This window comes from Erythrolamprus reginae, chromosome Z, assembly GCF_031021105.1.
Source record: "Erythrolamprus reginae isolate rEryReg1 chromosome Z, rEryReg1.hap1, whole genome shotgun sequence".
NCBI classification, from domain to species: Eukaryota; Metazoa; Chordata; class Lepidosauria; order Squamata; family Dipsadidae; genus Erythrolamprus; species Erythrolamprus reginae.
This window is the reverse complement of record NC_091963.1, coordinates 30,105,386-30,126,386: the sequence shown is the minus strand read 5'-3', so window position 1 is coordinate 30,126,386 and position 21,001 is coordinate 30,105,386. Positions and strand designations below refer to the sequence as shown.

Here is a 21,001-nt window from a genome sequence, read left to right as displayed (position 1 = left end):
CACTTTCCTCTTTCTAGTTTATTAATTATGTAGTTTATTGTTAAAAAAAAGGTTGCCACAACACTTTTTTTCGTTTCTAATCTGCTAGGATAAGAAAGACTTTTATCATAACTTGGTATTTGCATAATAGGAACACTTTCTTGCTAGCACAGGAATTAAGAGCTAACCACAAAAACCCAACTGTTACTGGAAATATATCATGAAGGGTAATATTTCAAAAGAACTAAGCATATGTTCTTTACCAAATTACTAAATTATATTGGTGATGTGTAGAATTATTTTTGCCACATGATTGTGGAGGATGAAGAGAATGGTATTGGCCAATTTTATAAATAATCTTATAAAAAACATATACATGTATTTTAAATTGTTTATTTCAATACAAGTTCAGTGAGTTTTGAAACTCAACCAATTGCTCATTACAGAAATACAAAATGTAATATATCCAAATTCAAGAAATAAAATCCATGGTCACAATTTAGAGAACCAACTGTACTTACATGCAACAGGTGGGTGCAAACACAATAAGGAGTGGTGTAAGGAGTGGTGTCTTATTGGCCAATCAGCCTCTCTTTCATTCTTGCCCCACCACACTGCTAGCAGCTTTGACAGCAGCACAAAGGGTTTTACATAACCACGCAGTTTAATTCACCTCGACATAATTACAGTGCAATGTCATGCTCACCATTTAATATAAAAGTGAAAAAACCTTATGACCACATGAAATGATAATGGAAAAACGGGCCAGCTTTTTCAGTTCCACACCATAAAAAAAGCCAAGGTTTAAAATTCCCTCTATGAAAAAAAATGTTACTTTTGCAATTACTGTGAGGATAATAAATGAAGGCAAAGAAAGAATGAAAATGATCTGTCATGATCTCACTTAAACATTTTCTTTCAGAGGCTCATGTATCTTCACACAGGACACAAGCAGGGCAAAGAATTAAAAGAACCTTGAATCAGAAATAGTTAAAACTCTCTAGTATCTTGGACATGAGAGAATCATAATGAGTTAGTGGATCAGAGGTTCCCAAAACATCCCAGATATAACTCTAAGTTTTGTAAACAAGATGATGAGAAACACATATTCCCAAAGATCCAAAAACAATACTGGCTCCAAGAAAGAAATCATCCATCAACTGGTACTGTATAGATATTATTGTTCCTATTCAAACTCTATCTGAGCCTTCAAGTTATAAGTTGGGCTATTAAAAAGGTACATCAGACCAATTTATAATTGACAAAACCAAAGGAATAGACGGAATAGACAGAAATAAGGATAGAGAGATAAAACTAAATTTCAATTAAAAGTTTCTCTGAAATTAGATTTGAAGATATCTCCAGAGAAATGTGTAGTGGGACAAATGCTAAGAATAAGCAAAATTATGGATAAGTAACAATTCTTATTGTAATGAAAGATAACTTGGTCATTAATTGAATATGCATGTGCACGTTAGTGTATGCATGTGTATACTGAGTTTACCGCATACATGCTACTGGGACAAATCTATAATAAATAATAATAAATAATAAAAAATAACTCGAGTTTTCTTGCTTCCTTCCTAACTAGCACAGTATCAGGTTAATATAATTTCAGTTAATACTTGAAAATGAGTAAGCAGCCTTTTCCAATCGTGACTTTTAAAATTAAATGACCAACTTCAATATCTTTTTTTAAAAAAATGCTCTTATAAAACTTAATGGAATGGAAAAGCCCCCCGCCCCCCAAAGAAATAGTAGAATTAACTGTTCGCTTGTTTGATCTCAGAAAAAGTCGGTTCAGATTATAAGGAAGATAACGGCATACCATTTCAGTATGGTTGCCAAGAAAACCATCTAGATATATCTATAAAATTGTATCTGCGAAATCATAGAAAGAGATGGCTTCTATGTCTTGAACAGTTGCTTCTTATTTTCTTCTGATAGAAAATGACCTTCAAAAAATACTGTGCCTTCTAAACCATTGTTTCCTCATGAAGCTACAGTCCTCTTTAAACTATAGCACATATTCCTTGTGCATTATGTCAAAATGAGTTCTCTTTCACCTACAGAATATACTGAACAAAAAAGTTTACCTTTATAGTTTTTAGATACATCAAAATGAGTGTTTGCAAATGATGGGAAGCATAATCACAAGTATCATGATACAAATGGCAAAAATTACATAATTTGCAGCACTTCCTGACAGCATTATTGGGGCTTATACTTGATATTTAGGTACATTGGCCTTCCCCAACCTACCGGTTTCACAAGTCAACTTTTTAAACCATTAACTGCCTCTGTGACCATGTCAAGGAGATCGAGGAGGGTCCTCCACAACCAGTTTCGATTGCACATGACACTACCAGCTTTATGGCATGACAAGAATTCCCTCCTTCATAAGAAACAGACTTTGACTTTTAAAAATACTACATAATACTGTTAGTGGGACATTTATAACAGCTGTTCATAACAATGCAATTTTCACATACTCCATACAAAATAAGACACTGATATGTAGTACAAGTTGTAATTCTGAAAGAAAATCACACCAATAATCCAGCTTTCTATAAGAAAAGGTCATGGGCCAATTTCCAAAGAAGAGAATTAATTTCAACTATACCTTCTAATTTTCTTCAATGAATAATTAGCAGTCTTTTTTCAAACCTTTTCTGCATTATTCACACCATTCAAAGGATTTAATTCTGCTGATCAATAATTTGAACCCAATTAAAGAATCCCATTGGCACAGAATCCCAAAGAATTTGGAATGACCTGTACTATCATTTGATAAATACATCTCTACTTATACTGGAATAGTTTTTCCTATTAAATATGCATTGTTAAAACACAGTGCAGTACAGTTAGCCCTCCTGGATAACATGAAGTTTCCCCCTATAACCATTTTATCAAAATCCTCAATATATAAAATATTTATAGCATACACTTTAAGAAAAAAGTGCATACTTTCTCAGGCAGAAATATAATAATAAAAGGCAACAGCATTGATAGCAAATAAATAATCCTTTCAACATTGGAGAATTCCAATTGAGTGTACTGACATTGGAATTCCCATTCCTTGGAAATCCAGAGACTTTAAAATCCATAATCCTGAAAGTCTTAAAGCTTAATGTTGTAGCATGAAACAAAAAGAAAAGCAAACTGACCAATGCTACGGTATATTAAGCTTCAAGAAGGAACCTTTTCCACTGTGAATTTGTTATACAAGGCAGAATTCTTTAGCTTATTTTGTAGGAGAACATTTTTATCCATCCAAGACTAGTTCATTTTAAAAAAGTTTAAAAAATATTCTGAGTTTTGATTAGCTGCATTTGATTCAAGTGTTGTTTGTTGTGGAGCTTTCAAAAAGTGTTTTCCTTTTAAATCAAACCTGTTGCTACACTAAGCAGACAAGTGTACCACAAAAGGGTAGTCCGTGGGATAATTCACATTTCCAATCCAGAGCAATTATCTTATTCCAATTCGGGAAGTCATCCATTCCAGCCCTTGGCATAATCTGGGAGAAAAGAATAACACTCAAGTCTTAACAAACACCATTAAGAGAACATTATTTAAAGGGAAACTATTAGAAACTAAACCAAATGCATTTTTCTGTGCTTACACATCCAAAAAGGGTAGGCAGGCAGGAATTAACTATTGTACTACTTTAGCATTTTGACATCCCAGTCTGCTCCCGGCCAAGCCCAGGCACAATAACATAATGGCTTTAAAGGAAAAAGCAGAGGACTATCTGGATACATCAAAATTCATTAATCCAGGTCTCGTCGATTAACAAATATGTTTGATGAGAAAAATCTTGAATTTGTGGAACTGTTTAAAGATAGTAAAAAATAGCTAAGTCTACTGTCGCTCATCTTAATATATCTACCTTCTATCTACAGGAAAATTAAAATTATCCTGTAGTATATTATATAAATTTCCATTTTGTTCCATAGTCAAAAGTATTTGGTCTGAAATATCTGATTAAGTGGGAGTTAATAAGGGTGACTTCAAAGCTCTTCTTGAAAATTACTCAAATATGTTCATGCTTTCTTAAATATTTAGCTCAAGAAACTAATGACTTTGTAATCATGCCTCCCTTTTCTATTAATTTATTTCCTTAATTAAGAGGCTAATATTAATCATGTAGTTTAGAAATATTCATTTAATTTGAGTGAAGAATATAGAAGTTGTAAGTTGCAAGTAAAATATTCTATTACAATACTTACCCTTCTCCTGTTAATGCACAGCAGGACTGAATGTGCCATGGGTGATCCTTTATGGAACTAAGGGTTAGATACTTGGAAATTTCAGCTGCTGTCATACAACCCTTCATATCTTGCTTATTTGCAAAAATGAGAACGGCAGCTTTTTGTAAATCCTGTGAATTGCAATAATTAGATGACTCAGATAGCTATGATGCTACACATACAAACCCTATATAAATATATATGCAACTACACTATAGCTTTAACTGTGACAACTGCTTTAACATAAGGTTGTGATGCATTTCCCTAATGACATGTAAGTTTAATAAACAACAATTCAACACCATAAAGCATGAAATTTTAGCCATTATCAAAGTTTGTCCCCTCCCCTAAATAAATTTACTTCTCCACTGCTGGACCTCATAATTTTTGCCAATGAAATACTTTATGCTTCCAAAAAGGCTATTTCAGAATTTTGCCAAATTTTCTGTAATAACTAGGATATAAAACCAGAACTCTTGTTCGGCACTGGTTGGCGGATTGTGCCATCCATTTTTACAGCACTTAATTTCACCAAAGTGAAATTAACATCCCAGGAATAAAAGTCAAAGCTTCCTTGACCAAGCTAGGTTAATGCTGACTTCAAATTCATTCATAGAATTTTCTCAGTAATAATTCTCCTTTGGGGATTTTAATTTCCTTCCTGGTATAAATCCTGGGAATGCATAAGGAATAGAGTCAAGGCTAAATGAAATACCTCATGGGCCAACATTCGATAGAGTTCTTCTTTTGAGACCGACAACCTCTCACGATCAATACTGTCAATTACAAGAATTATAAACTGTGGAAAAAGGAAGAGTTGCAAAACAAAAATTGAAGAAATATGTTGTAAAACAGGCAGTATCCCAACAGATGAAACTCTTTATGTATGTGAAACTACAAAAGATTGTTGCACAAACAGGAGCAACTGAACTTCTTTTCCCACTCTTTCTTAAGTTCCTGCTCTTCTCTGAGAGCTAACGGTACAAAATTTCATGGTACAAATAACAAGAGCGTGCACAATCAAAGCATTTAGCACGGAAACTCTCTAGAAGTATCTTTTTCTTTCCCTTTTCTGGCTTTTGAGAGATCAAAACCATGTAGTACCACTCATGGGCAAGGTAAAAAGATCCCTTCCTATGTCCTGAAAGCCACAGAAACCCCAAGCACAGTCATTTTCTATTACTGTTTTTCCAGGAATATCCTGTTTAAATCTCATCTCACTTGCTAAACCATCGGGCAGAATGGAACCTTGGTACCAGCTGATGTATTTATAATAATGCCCTCCAATAGTGGGTACCTACTGGTACGCCTAATTGCGTACAGCTCCACAACTCTGGCACATGAGTATGCATTCGAGCGAAATTTTGCTTTATGCACCTGTGCAGATAGCAAAATCTTGCATGAGGGCGTACATGCGAACATGTTTCTACAAAACAAAACTCCTCACCGAAACATGCACGTCTGTGTGTCCCCGTGCAAGATTCTGCTACCTGCACAGGTACAGAAAGCAAAATTTCGTTTGAACGCATATTTGTGTGCCAGAGCCGCAGAGCTGCGCGCAATTATTTGTTTATTTATGTTATTTAGTAATTTATTAGATTTGTATGCCATCCCTCTCCACAGACTCGGGGCGGCTCACAACAATAATAAAACAGTATACAATAAACAAATCTAATACAGTGGTACCTTAAGATACGAACTTAATTGGTGCCGGGGGGAGGTTCGTAAGACGAAAGGTTCGTAAGACGAAACATTGTTTCCCATAGGAAACAATGTAAAGTCAATTAATCCGTGCAACAACAAAAAAACCCGCAAAATAACGCTGCCGCCCGGCTGTCACCTTTTAAAACAGCCGTGCGGCAGGAGAAAGGCTTTGAGTTTTTGGCTGGGGGGGGAGAAGTAGGACCTTCCTAACTCCCCCCCCCCAGCCACAAGGAGCAGTGAAGCGGCGAAGTGACGTGGAGGAATGAAGTGACGTCCCGCTCATCGCCCGTGTCTGGCAGAAGCTTCTGCCCGAGTGCTCTTGGCCGGCGGGATTCAAAGTGCTGGGGTGGGAGGTGTCCCGACAGAAACGGGCTCCGAAGCGGCGCAAACTCTCCACCTCCTCCCCCTGCGGCCGCCTTCCCAAAGGAGCCTTCTGGCTGCCCAGGGGGCGGGGTTAGCTTTGTGCTGGGGGAGCGGGGGCTGCCACCCGAGCGCTCTTGCCCAGCGGGAGGCGAAGCACTGGGGTAGGGGGTGGGGCTGTCGGGACACCCCCCCACCCCAGCATTTTGAATCCCGCCGGCCAAGAGCACTCGGGCAGAAGCTTCCCCCTCATCGCCCGTGTCTGGCAGAAGCTTCTGCCCGAGTGCTCTTGGCCGGCGGGATTCAAAGTGCTGGGGTGGGAGGTGTCCCGACAGCCCCCCCCACCCCAGCACTTTGAATCCGCTGGCCAAGAGCACTCGGGCAGAAGCTTCTGCCAGACACGGGCAATGAGCAGGACGAGCGGCGCGGAAGCCTCTTGCAGCAGCTGCCACAGCCATCGGCTTCCGCGCCGCTCATCCCGCTCATTGCCCGTATCTGGCAGAAGCTGCCACCCGAGCGCTCTTGCCCAGCGGGAGGCGAAGCACTGGGGTGGGGTGGGGGCTGTCGGGACACCCCCCACCCCAGCACTTTGAATCCCGCCGGCCAAGAGCACTCGGGCAGAAGCTTCCCCCTCATCGCCCGTGTCTGGCAGAAGCTTCTGCCCGAGTGCTCTTGGCCGGCGGGATTCAAAGTGCTGGGGTGGGAGGTGTCCCGACAGAAACGGGCTCCGAAGCGGCACAAAGTTATCCTGTCTTTCCACCTCCTCCCCCTGCGGCCGCCTTCCCAAAGGAGCCTTCTGGCTGCCCAGGGGGCGGGGTTAGCTTTGTGCCGGGGGAGCGGGGGCTGCCACCCGAGCGCTCTTGCCCAGCGGGAGGCAAAGCACTGGGGTGGGGGGTGGGGCTGTCGGGACACCCCCCACCCCAGCACTTTGAATCCCGCCGGCCAAGAGCACTCGGGCAGAAGCTTCCCCCTCATCGCCCGTGTCTGGCAGAAGCTTCTGCCCGAGCGGACCCGGCTCAGGCTCCGGCTAGGACGGGGCGGGCAGCGGCTGGGCGCTGCGGGGAGGGTGCGTCCGACTCGGGGCTGGCGGCACCCGACGCAGCGGGGAACATCAGCGTGGGAGGCAGGAGAGGACCAGGCAACCGGAGCAGCGTCACCGCCGCTCCCGGCTTGGCTTCCCTCACCGCTGCAGGCAACGTGCGCTGTGATCTTCCCGGCCAGCGAGGCTAAGTGACGGAAGACAGCTGCCGGGCCGGGCTTGATCCGCTGAGGCTGGCTGAGCCGGAAGATCGCTCCCGGCTTGGCTTCCCTCACCAGCGCAGGCAACGCGCGCTGTGATCTTCCGGCTCAGCCAGCCTCTGCAGACGGGAAGATCTTTGGGGTGGGGGTGGGGCTGTCGGGACACCTCCCACCCCAGCACTTTGAATCCCGCCGGCCAAGAGCACTTGGGCAGAAGCTTCCCCCTCATCGCCCGTGTCTGGCAGAAGCTTCTGCCCGAGTGCTCTTGGCCGGCGGGATTCAAAGTGCTGGGGTGGGAGGTGTCCCGACAGAAACGGGCTCCGAAGCGGCGCAAAGTTATCCTGTCTTTCCACCTCCTCCCCCTGCGGCCGCCTTCCCAAAGGAGCCTTCTGGCTGCCCAGGGGGCGGGGTTAGCTTTGTGCCGGGGGAGCGGGGGCTGCCACCCGAGCGCTCTTGCCCAGCGAGAGGCAAAGCACTGGGGTGGGGGGTGGGGCTGTCGGGACACCCCCCACCCCAGCACTTTGAATCCCGCCGGCCAAGAGCACTCAGGCAGAAGCTTCCCCCTCATCGCCCGTGTCTGGCAGAAGCTTCTGCCCGAGTGCTCTTGGCCGGCGGGATTCAAAGTGCTGGGGTGGGAGGTGTCCCGGCAGCCCCACCCCCACCCCAGTGCTTCACCTCCCACTGGGCAAGAGCGCTCGGGTGGCAGCCCCCGCTCCCCCGGCACAAAGCTAACCCCTCCCCCTGGGCAGCCAGAAGGCTCCTTTGGGAAGGCGGCCGCAGGGGGAGGAGGTGGAGAGACATGATAACTTTGCGCCGCTTCGGAGCCCGTTTCTTTCTTGCTGCCACTATCTCCTTGAAGTTTTTCCCAACGAAGCGCTGCGCTGGGCTCCGAAGTGGCGCAAAGTTCTCCCTGCCTCCTCTGCGGTTGGGAGGCTCCTTTGGGAAGGCGGCCGCAGGGGGAGGAGGTGGAAAGACAGGATAACTTTGCGCCGCTTCGGAGCCCGTTTCTGTCGGGACACCTCCCACCCCAGCACTTTGAATCCTGCCGGCCAAGAGCACTCGGGCAGAAGCTTCTGCCAGACACGGGCGATGAGGGGGAAGCTTCTGCCCAAGTGCTCTTGGCCGGCGGGATTCAAAGTGCTGGGGTGGGAGGTGTCCCGACAGCCCCACCCCCACCCCAAAGATCTTCCCGTCTGCAGAGGCTGGCTGAGCCGGAAGATCACAGCGCGCGTTGCCTGCGCTGGTGAGGGAAGCCAAGCCGGGAGCAATCTTCCGGCTCAGCCAGCCTCAGCGGATCAAGCCCGGCCTGGCAGCTGTCTTCCGTCACTTAGCCTCGCTGGCCGGGAAGATCACAGCGCACGTTGCCTGCAGCGGTGAGGGAAGCCAAGTCGGGAGCGGCGGCGACGCTGCTCCGGTTGCCTGGTCCTCTCCTGCCTCCCACGCTGATGTTCCCCGCTGCGTCGGGTGCCGCCAGCCCCGAGTCGGACGCACCCTCCCCGCAGCGCCCAGCCGCTGCCCGCCCCGTCCTAGCCGGAGCCTGAGCCGGGTCCGCTCGGTCGCGCCTCCTCGACCGCCGCCCGTCCAGGATGCAGACCTGCTGCCTCTCCCCGCGCCCACCGCCGGCCCGATCCTGCGCCTCCTGCTTCCCCCCCCCAGCCAAAAATACAAAGGCGGTCGCCCGCGGAGCAATGGGAAGCTGAAGCCGCTGGCGGTTTCAGACTCCCGCTGCTCCATGCTGCTCCGCCATGCCTGTCATGCGGCGGCAGACCCTCTTTGTGTTTTTCGCTGAGGGGGGGAGCAGGAGGACCTCCCTAACTCCCTCCCCCAGCGCCGGACCTCCAGCCAAAAACCCAAAGCGGCCTCCCAACCTGCCGCCGCCGCCCAGCTGTTACCTTTTAAACAGCCTCCCGAAGCCGAACGCCAAACCCGAACTTCCGGGTTCGGCTTCGGGAGGCTGCTGGGAAGTCCCCCAGCTGTTTTAAAAGGTGACAGCCGGGCTGCGGGGCTTCCCAGTAGCCTCCCGAATGCCGAACCCGGAAGTTCGGGTTTGGCGTTCGTAAGACGAAAAAAGTTCGTAAGAAGAGGCAAAAATTTCCTCAACCCTGGGTTCGTATCTCGGGTTGTTCGTAAGATGAGGGGTTCGTATCTTGAGGTACCACTGTATTTAAAAAGTATCGAAAAACCCATTAATTTAAAAACCATTCAACACAAGCATACCATGCGTAAAACTATATAAGCCTGGGGAAAATGTCTCAATTCCCCCATGCCTGATGGCAGAGGTGGGTTTTAAGAAGTTTGCGAAAGGCAAGGAGGGTGGGGGCAATCCTAATCTCCAGGGGGAGCTGGTTCCAGAGGATTGGGGCCACCACAGAGAAGGCTCTTCCCTTGGGTCCCGCCAAATGACATTGTTTAGTCGACGGGACCCGGAGAAGGCCAACTCTGTGATTCTCTCCCATTTTTATTAACAAAAATGTAGTATTTTACCTTTTAAAGTTTTTCATACAAATCTCCTGGGGGTGGTGGAATTATTGACCCCCTTAGAGAGGGTCTGCAACTTGGGCGTCCTCCTCGATCCACAGCTCACATTAGAGAACAATCTTTCAGCTGTGGCGAGGGGGGCGTTTGCCCAGGTTCGCCTGGTGCACCAGTTGCGGCCCTACCTGAACCGCGAGTCACTGCTCACAGTCACTCATGCCCTCATCACCTCGAGGTTCGACTACTGTAACTCTCTCTACATGGGGCTACCTCTGAAAAGTGTTTGGAAACTTCAGATTGTGCAGAATGCATCTGCGAGAGCAATCATGGGCTTTCCTTAGTATGCCCATGTTACTCCAACACTCCGCAGTCTGCATTGATTGCCGATCAGTTTCCGGTCACAATTCAAAGTATTGGTAATGACCTATAAAGCCCTTCATGGCACTGGACCAGGATATCTGTGAGACCGCCTTCTGCCACACGAATCCCAGCGGCCAGTTAGGTCCCACAGAGTTGGTCTTCTCCAGGTCCCGTCGACTAAACAATGTCGTCTGGCGGGACCCAGGGGAAGAGCCTTCTCTGTGGCGGCTCCGACCCTCTGGAATCAACTGCCCCCAGAGATTAGGACGGCCCCCACCCTCCTTGCCTTTTGCAAACTCCTTAAAACCCACCTCTGTCGTCAGGCATGGGGGAACTGAGACATCCCCTCTTGCCTATGTAGTTTTGTCCATGATATGACTGTGTGTATGTATTTTATATATTGGAGTTTTTTCTTTTTAGACTTTTTAATGTAAAACTGTTGTTTTAGATTTTAATTATTAGATTTGTTACCATGCATTGTTTTTATCACTGTTGTGAGCCGCCCCGAGTCTACGGAGAGGAGCGGCATACAAATCTAATAAATAATAATAATAATTCAGAAGCCAGACACCTGACTATAAAAATAGGAGCCTAGTTAGTGCTTGTTTACTTACCTGTGATATTTTGCCTCTGAAGATGCCACCAATGTCAGGAAATCTGTTCCCTGGACCAGAGGTCCCCAACCTGTCGGCTCCGGCCACTACCAGATTATGGCTTATTCGCAACTGCACAACTGTAAGTGTGAACTACCTCATTCACATGGGGAGTGGGCACAATTGCTCGCAAACCCACTTGCAAATGAAGCCATGCATGCATCTGCTGTCTGGTCCTTGCACAAAACCTCCCTTTCTTTCCCCCGTGCTGGGCCGCCAGCTCTGAAAGGTTGGGGAACATTGCCCAGACCATAGTCAAGAACCTGAAGTCCAACATATCCATCAATTACTGGCTATAAAACGGTACACCAAAAGAGCCATAGTTATCATAAAGGGTCAAAAATCATAATAAAATAGTCACCTACCTCTGTATTTGAATAATAAGTATTCCAGGAGGATCTTAATGACTCTTGTCCACCAATATCCCACATAAGGAAATGTGTATTTTTCACTATAATTTCTTCAACATTGCTGCCTATGGTAGGAGATGTGTGAACTACCTCATTCATTAAGCTAAAAAGGGGGAAAAGACAGTTTATTTTAAAAAATCTGAAATGCAGCTACCAGAAGATTGTTGATATAGTAATTGTGACTGAAAAGCACACATTAAGCACACAATTGTTTTCTTTTTCTTAAAAATTGTTTTTTCATCATGTTCTTATATTAGGCTAGCTTTTACTTATCATAATTTGCGATGCTCTTTTTATTATAAATAAATGAATGAATGAATGAATGAATGAATGAATGAATGAAAGAATAAAAGAATGAAAGAATGAAAGAATGAAAGAATGAAAGAATGAATGAATGAAAGAATGAAAGCATGAATGAATGAATGAAAGAATGAATGAAAGAATGAAAGAATGAATGAATGAAAGAATGAATGAATGAAAGAATGAAAGAATGAATGAATGAATGAAAGAATGAATGAATGAAAGAATGAAAGAATGAAAGCATGAATGAATGAAAGAATGAATGAAAGAATGAATGAATGAAAGAATGAAAGCATGAATGAATGAAAGAATGAATGAATGAAAGAATGAATGAAAGAATGAATGAAAGAATGAAAGAATGAATGAATGAAAGAATGAGTGAAAGAATGAAAGAATGAAAGAATGAAAGAATGAAAGAATGAAAGAATGAATGAATGAACGAATGAAAGAATGAATGAAAGAATGAAAGAAAGAATGAATGAATATTGGTCGCCAATTGTGGTATACCATTGTTCAAAGAGGTTTATAAAAGGTACGTGCTATAATTTGGAAATACATTGGAAAAAAGGTTTATGAATGCAAATATAGCATCTCTACCACTTTTTAAATCAGTCCTGAGTTTTTCTGGCATTGCACAACTACTTTCAACAGCTGCCATGTGATCCTGGCTACTTTAGACTTGCAAACAAACTGCTACATACTGTTCACTCTCCGCAGCAAAATTGGATTCACATATGAAGTGTTTCAGAGCCCTGGCTAGTTTGTATCAATCAGAATATCTAGACCCGTGATGGTGCACCTATGGCACATGTAGCCATATTGGATGGCATGTGAGACTTTGCCATGTTTCAGCTCCAGCGCGCATGCGTGTACTAGCCACCTGATTTTCGGCCTGGGGAAAGGCCGTTTCACTCTCAGAACGTTTCAGAACACTTCCTGAAGCCCCGGAGTGCAAGAAAAAGCAGAATGGGCAAATCGGACATGCATTTTCTGAACTTCTGATTTGCTGTTATGCTGTTTTTTGCACTCTGGAGCAGCGTTCCCCGTAAGCTGCGTGCGTGAGCACGTGCGCACGCCCCAAAATACCCCCCGCGCACCCTTTTTTACGGGCGCGCGCTCCCTATCCTTCTGCCAGCCCGCTCGGAACTTTCAAAATAAGAGAGAGAGACAGAAAAAGCAAGAGAGAGAGAGAAGAGTGGAAGGAAGTGATAGAGAGAAATGATAGAAAAAAAGGGAGAGAAAAAGAGAAATGAGAAAATGATTGAAGCAGAGAATGACAGGAAAGAGAGAGAAACAGAGAGAGAAGTGATTCTTGATTTAAAGCATATGGTAAAAGCACTTAAATAATGACAGAGGGGGAAAAAACCCAGCCCTCACCTGTTTTTATTAATAGTTATGTTTTTGGTTTTGCTGGTTGATTTAGTTTTAATAGTAATGGATTTTGGTTTTTTTTAATTATTATTTTCTTTTAATAAAAAAGAAGGGATTTTTTCTTATTTATATATATAAATACATTGCTCTGGAGGGTTCTGGGAAGCTGAATCCCCAGGGTGCAAAAAAACAGCACAACGGGCAAGCCCATAGTGCGTTTCCCAAACTTCCAGTTTGCCCATTGTGCTGTTTTTTGCACTCAAGAGTTTTAAGAAGCTTACCTGAACCCTCCTGAGTGCAAAAAAACAGCACAACAGCAAACCAGAAGTGTGTTTTCCCAAACTTCCAGTTTGCCCATTTGGGCATTTTTTTCCACCTACGAGGCGCGGGATGGGGGTGCGCGTGCATGGGGGAAAGAGAAGGTGTGTGGGCACGTGTATGTATGCTAGCACACCCCAACACACACCTCAAAAAGGTTTTTCATCACTTATCTAGACCAGTGTTTCCCAACCTTCTTTTCAGCAGAATGTCAGGGGGAATTGTTGGCATGGGTGTCAAGACAAAGGAGTGTTTATGCATATGTTTTGGGAATGCCTGATAGTGCAGGAATTTTGGCAAAAAGTGAAAGAGGATATCAATAGAATGCTAAATATACAATGGACAATCACTAAGGAAATGGCAGTACTAGTAAAAAGCAATGCGATGGGAGAATTTAGAGAAATAAAAAAAGCAGCAATAGAAAGCGCTCAGGCAGTAATAGTTTTGGGTTGGAAGGATGAGACAAAGTGGACAATGCAAAATTGGTATAGGTACATGGTGGACCATATTCAATTTGAAATTATGGAAAAAAGGATACATTCGGATAATGAAACTGAGTTGGGACAGCTGATGGGACGGTGGGACAGGGTAAGACGATATATGACGAGCAGAATCCGAGACCAAGCTACAAGGAATAAATTGGAATCACTCTATAATATGTAAATAGATATATTGCTCTTGGGTTAAGTGGACTATACAAGAAACACCCCCAATGTGGTGGTGGGGAATGTGTGTGTGTCGGGGTGGTGGGCACAATTCACTATGCACTGTTTTATGTTGTGTGATATAAAAATTGTTAAAAAATCAATAAAAATATTTACAAAAAAAAAAAAAAAGATATCTGGACTTCAACTCCCAGAATTCCCCAGCCAGCATTTGCTGGCTGGGGAATTCTGGGAGTTGAAGTCCAGATATCTTCAAGTTGCCAAGGTTTGGAAACACTGATCTAGACTTCTAGACCAGTGATTTTCAACCTTTTTTTGAGCCGCGGCACATTTTTTACATTTACAAAATCCTGGGGCACACCACCAACCAAACTGACATTCTAAGACACTCTCCTCTCTTTTTCCATCCCTGTCTCCTCCTCCCTTGTGTGTGTGTGTGTGTGTGTGTGTGTGTGTGTGTGTACACACTCTTGAACCATTTCCCAAAATAGGTGAGGGCTAGGGTTTTTTTCTCTCTTATTCTTTGGGTGCTTTTTATCATATGCTTTAAATCAAGAGTCATTTCTCTCTCTCTTTTGTTTCTCTCTTTCCTCTCATTCTCTGCCTCAATTATTTTCTCAATTCCCTTTTCTTCTCCCCTTTTTGCTCTCATTTCTCTCTCTCTCTCTCCCTTCCTCTCCTTTATCTTTCTCTTTCTCACTCTCTTTCTCTCTTGTTTTCTTTCTCTCTCTTTCTTTCTCTCTCTCTCCCCCTCTCTCCTTTTCAGCAAAATTTTGCAAGACTGGAACCTGAGCTTCCTTCTTTGCGGCACACCTGACCATGTCTTGCGGCACACTAGTGTGCCACGGCACACTGGTTGAAAAACACTGTTCTAGACCATATGCTAAGTACCACTTATGATTACCAGATATATTGTCTGCAACTGAAAGTAAATCAGAATGAGTTATCAACTCACACAGTCTTATACAAAATCACACTGTCTGGTCAATGTCTTGAGGACTTTAGATTCAGACAACAAAGATCCAGTTATACTTTCTCCATTACATGGTGAGGGTGATTTCTAACTTCAGTTACTTTAGAAGCCTTAAGATTGGCTATGGTCTTAATTATATACGAGAAATTTAGCAGTGTAAGGTACTTTCTTAAGAAGGGCTGTAATAAGAAATTCTGTTTGATATTTTCTCACTTGCTTATTCTCAGCATAAATGATTCAACAACACTTCCAGAATGTTCTCTTTCTGGATAGACTTCAATACTTGATCTTAGTGCTGACAGCCAGCATATCAATTACCTGCCAGTGTCCATTAAAACAATTAATAAGCCGTAAAGGCAATTGCAATATAGGAAAGAAATATTCCAAAGAAAATAATATAGGCCAATCAGTACAAACTAAAATAAGACATTATTCTTTCACTAATGGCAATAAACTGGATCAATCAATTTCTGATTCAAAAGAATTAAAGAAATACCTAAGATACTGGAAGAACTAAATGAGCTCTTGTTTAAAATGTATGCTCATGCTGAAAAACATATTTAAGCTCTCAGACTGAGATATTTGATACTTAGGAATTTAAAATATTTTTCAGTTTTGGGCAAGTTTTATTTTTCAGAAATTTATTAACCTTATAGAAATGTTGCAATACTTCATGCACTGAAAGCTAGAAATACAGGGGGTGGACAAAGAAATGGAAACACCTTGCAGCTCTTCCGTGGAATCCAGATTTGTGAAGCTCCCTTCGAACAGTTTTTGTGGAAACTGGGTTCTGTACGTGTCTATTGAGCTCTGCAGTGATTTTAGGAGCTGCGGTCTTGCGATCCGCTCTAACAATTCGCTTTAGAGTCCGACGGTCTCTCTCAGACAACTTCGACTTTTGACCAGACCTGTGCTCGGCTGAGGACGTTTTTCCTTCTCTTTCAAAAGCAGTCATTACTTTTGGGACATTACCTCTTGAAACGCCAAACATTCGGGCACTTTCTGTTACACTAGCACCTGCCATTCGAGCACCAACAATTTGGCCTGTTTGAAAGTCTGAGAGATCTGCCATTTCTAGAAGGTTATAACCAATTTCCTCAAATTTCTGTTTTTTAAAAAAGGTAGTTTAAAAAAACATATCAAATAACAGAATTAAAAAAAATTAAAATATGTTAAGTTTTGATTGATTTGAACATGTTCAAACATTATGATGCCAAAAAGTCAAGTGTTTCCATTTTATTGTCCACCCCCCTGTATATACTGAAATACTTACAATTGGTACAGAATTGTAGTCTTCCCAGCATTGTCAAGTCCCACAATTATCACTTTGTGTTCTACAATGCATAAAAATGGGCAGTTAAAAAACTCATAACACTTACAAGTAAACTATGTTTTAATTTATTATGTCCTACAGCTATCTTATTTCATTTATATGCCTCAATATTGTATGATGCTTTCATTATAGAATAATTTGAATGACTGGAAATCTGACTTAAAATGAGGTCAGGCAAGCATTTTCCCAAATAAGAGATTCTGCTTCTATGTGATTTTTCCATACTTGTCAAAAATTTCTCAAGGTATCATTGGTCGTGCCCCCCCCCCCCCCAATGAAGTCTGGAGGGCAGACATAGAAAAACCCAGAGCGAATATTTGTTAGACAACCCAATATCTTAATATTTGTTTTACAAATATTAACAGCTATATTGGAAAGTCCTGTATTTACAACTATTTATTTAGTGTAATTCTGTATTTACAACCATTCATTTAACGACTTCAAAATTTGAACAGCTCTGAAAAATGTGACTTACGACTACTCTTTGCACATGATTGTCACAATATCCCTATCAACGTGTGATCAAAATTCAGGCACTTGGTAAATATTTTGGTTACATTGTGCAAGGGGCCATGTGGTTATCATTTACAACTTTCCTAGATGGAGTTGACAAGCAAAGTCAGTGGGGGAAAGCCAATTTTTCCCTTAACAACTACATGCAGATGTACTTAATAACTATCTTGCTTAACAATGTAAACTCTGATTTGATTGTGATCACAAGTTGAGGTTCACCTGTACAAATTACCTATACAAAGAGAGAAGCAACTTAGAATTAAGGAGAAATTTCCTGACAGTTAGAACAATTAATCAGTGGAACAACTTCCCTCCAGAAATTATGAATGAAGTTTTTAAGAAGATGTTGGATAACCATCTGTCTGAAATAGTGTAGGTTTTCTGCCTAAGCAGGGGGTTGGACTAGAAGACCTCATTATTATTATTATTATTATTATTATTATTATTATTATTATTATTATTATGTTACTTTTCATCCAATCCATTTACTACTAAGAAAAGTAAACTCGGGGCAAGAGCTCTGGAGTTTGAAATTCCATCTTATGAAATATCATTACATCAAGGTTGTGAGTCATTATTAAATTGAGAAGTCTTCCAAACACATATGACGCGGCATCAGCTTAATGCAAAATACATATTCCACAAGCTAGCATCCTAAAATCAAATCTCACTTTTTCAATTCAATTCTTTATAATAGCTGAAACTATGAGTCCACTCATAAACAAAGTTTTTAACCATGGATTGTTCCCCAAGGCTGACTCTAGCTAACCACGCCGTGCTAAATCACAATAGAAGAATTCACATTTCATGTAGGCTGAAAACAAACAAATCATACCATTTCTCAATGTTAACTAAGGAGCAGGTCAATTTTCTACTTGAAACTATTACCTAAGTCACCACAACCAATGTTTTTTTTTTTAAATTAACATCTTCAAGCAGCTTCTCATATCAGAATCATTACTGAATCTACTGAAGAATACTGCCCTTTGATGACAAAACTGAGCATGAGAAAGTGGTTTCTCTTCCACTCTCTCAGATCTATGGCTAACAACACAGGCTGAAGCTTTTTCACACAGTTCAGGCAATCTTCCCCAGAAATATAAAACTTTTTTGAATCAAAGGCCAAATTAGTCCTTTCTGTTAAATACTGAGGGATATATTCTCAGAGGAGAAGAAATAAAATTGTTACACTACTAATTTTAAAATTACTGAATATACTGTAGTTGTAAGTATTAAATATATGGGAAGTAATTAATACAGACTTGTTTTTTTTACCATGCTTTTGAGGTTTACAGCAGAATGGCTGTATGGTTTCTCTCTCTCCCTCTCTTTCATGAGATCAAAAGCTTATTCTCAAATTTAATATGTGACATTACCAACATTTAATAGTCATTAACAGTACACTATCAATGTATAATTTGATTTACAAAAAATTTAGCCCTTTGCTTTATACGTAGAATTTTAAAATTTCATAAACAAATCTTTGCATTTATTAGATTTTTAAAAAGATTGGTACATAAACATTGGCCAGGCTAATTTCAGATAAGGGGGATGGCAAAAATTCTTATATTTTTATATTTTAATATACTATTTAATATAGTATTTAATATAGTATATATAGAAGGCCAAGAGACACAATAGAAGAAACTTTTCAGTACAGCTCTCTATACCCCTTTGATTTAGGACCTGAATGTATCATCTACCCTCACCATCAATGACCTATGTCCCAAATACTTGATGACTTTAGATCTGTGTTTCTCAATCTTAACAACTTTAACAACTTGTGTGGAATTCCTTTCGGTATCAGTTGGTGAACTTTCACTCCTAGAACTCAACCAGCGAGCATGTTAGCTGGGGAATTCTGGGAACTGAAGTCCACATCACTTAATATTCCTAAGGTGAGAAACGGTGTTCTACTTTAATGCCCAAATGAGGAATACTGTACTAGTTAGCTGTTAACGGACTTGAGGACTTGAAACTGTCTTTTCCAGGCTAGCCAGTCACAGGGTTGTCAGAGGGACAGATGGGTGGACACAAGAGTAAGTTATGACATTTTTCAGGATAAAATGCCGACAATAAAAAGGGGGGAACTAAACGTGTTCCTAGCTCCATCTCAGCAACAACACAGAAGGGATTTGTCATTCGTTTTCTCCCACGTCCTCATCTGACCATAGCTCTGGGATGCTCTGCGTGTGGTCTCCCATCCCAGTCCACAACAGAGGCAATCTTACTTCTAAGCTTAGCCTCTGCCTGCAACCCCATCCCAGGCGAGCCCGCTCCCGCCGCTTTCCTCCGTGACCGGCCTTCCCCCGCGGGACCCACTCCCTCCTTTGCTACCGTGTCCGCCACCAAAGCCCAAGTCTCCCCTCTCGGATCCATGCTGCCCCCGGGGTCTTCCCTTTGCCACCGCATCGCGGGAGAAGCAATGCTTCTCGCTGGATGTAGCCACTCACCCTGTGTACAGAATAGACTCCACAGCTTGGCGAACAAGAGCCCCATCCCGGAACGGGAGCCGCGGTCTCCGATAGAGCTGGCGAAGTGCCTCCCTTCCGTCCCGTATTCCCTACCCAAAGCGGCCGGAAAAAAGCAGGTGGGACCGAAACCACTCCGGCCCCGCCTCCTCCCTCCAGCCACACAGGCAAGCAAGCCGGAGCCCTACCCCGCCTTCCTGCCTCAGCTGACATCACTACGTCGGGATTCGCGCAAAATGGTAAAGCCCCGGGACTTGCGATGACGCATAACGTTGCTCAAGAGCGAACTGAAAAAGTCTACTCTTGGCCCTAAAGCTTCCATTCGAGCGCCACCATATGCGGGGTAACTGAAGGTTTCAAAGCGAGAGTGGGTCTTCGTTTTGCCCCGCGCGTTCAATACACAACCGGAAATATTGGAAATTATACTACCAGCTAGGGCAGGATGAGGGAAGGGCCGGACCATAACGTCATCCCTGTCATCGCTACGTCTTCTCTCCTCCTTTCTCTTTTAATATTCCTGAAGGGGTGGGGACATCACCTCGGACGAAGGGGAATCCATCCTCGTTTCAAAAGAATATTGGAGCGTGATCCCCGTGTTATTTGATTCCCAAAATCCAGTCAACAAAACTTGCCCTGACAGGTTGTTTTCTACTTAAAGAAACCGACACCACCTGATTTCTATAAAAGCAAAATAAACGTATAGTGACCAGGTATCACAGAACGTATACAGTAGTTCATCTCCCAGAAAGTACAAACAGCTTTCAATTTACTCCCAGTTACGTTAATCAGTATTTACCAAATCTGGCAAGTTTCAAGACATGCTAGCTTGGAGTTGAAGTCCAATCTTAAAAGTTGTTAAATTTGAGAACCACTGGTTTACACTCATCGGGATTCTCAGGCAGGATTTGGTAGATAGCGGACTAGGCAATCTTTTATCTATTGTTGAATAAGTTATACCGTAGTTTGGCTTTCAAAACTACACTTTGCAGGCTCTTTCCCTGTGGTCTGGGACTGCTTGAAATTTAGTAAACATTTGCAAAGCCATGGTCTACAAATGCACCTCCCCTGCCATCTTTAGATTCAATTTCTAAAATTTAAAAACGTTTTAGTGCTCGCAAATTCTATTCACTTCAAGTAGTTCAGATTTAGTATCTCTTTATTTTATATATAGAATAGATGGTAATGGTGTATTGGTCCATTATTCAATCATCATGTAAAATCCTACTTTTATGAAAGTATTTATAAGAGCAAGTAAAAATAAACCTTAAATTAGTGCTCTATATTTCTTCATGTTTAGGGAAAGTGCACTTAATAACAAAAGCACTCCACATTGCTTTACAGCCAAATTTTAAGACATGTTCTTCAGCTCAAGATTTAAAAAAATGGAGAGAACGACTAGAAGTAGTAGCCATATCAAATTTAGATTACCGGTAGATTGATATTTCTAAAACCTCCACACAGGAAATCATTATCTATCAACCTATACACTAAGCAAAAGTAAGGGAAATAAATGTATTCTTTAATTTTAATGACTGAATATTGATCAATGCATAAACTAAAACTATGATATAATCTTAGAACTATTTCTGCCACTTGTTTCCAACTGTTGGTTAGCTCTGACAATCTA

At 42.6% G+C, this 21,001-nt stretch overlaps 1 protein-coding gene across 1 annotated transcript; it reads right to left on the bottom strand.

Moving 5' to 3' along the window:
• Nucleotides 1-356: 356 nt before the first annotated feature.
• On the bottom strand, nt 357-19,550 carry ARL5B (ARF like GTPase 5B). The gene is made up of 6 exons (XM_070726366.1): nt 19,357-19,550; nt 16,331-16,391; nt 11,386-11,533; nt 4,945-5,028; nt 4,209-4,360; nt 357-3,496 (listed from the first exon to the last, which is right to left on the bottom strand). Exons 1-6 carry the CDS (start codon nt 19,400-19,402, stop codon nt 3,448-3,450), a joined length of 540 nt encoding a protein of 179 aa, XP_070582467.1. The 5' UTR covers nt 19,403-19,550; the 3' UTR covers nt 357-3,447.
• Nucleotides 19,551-21,001: the final 1,451 nt, after the last annotated feature.

Excerpts from the sequence above, each read along its gene's own strand:
- ARL5B (XM_070726366.1), bottom strand. The coding sequence starts at position 19,402 with ATGGGGCTCTTGTTCGCCAAGCTGTGGAGTCTATTCTGTACACAGG. Across the intron at positions 5,029-11,385 it reads CTTATTATTCAAATACAGAG|TTTATAATTCTTGTAATTGA; the intron begins GTAGGTGACTAT and ends CTTTTTCCACAG. Across the intron at positions 3,497-4,208 it reads TGTGCATTAACAGGAGAAGG|ATTATGCCAAGGGCTGGAAT; the intron begins GTAAGTATTGTA and ends CTTTTCTCCCAG.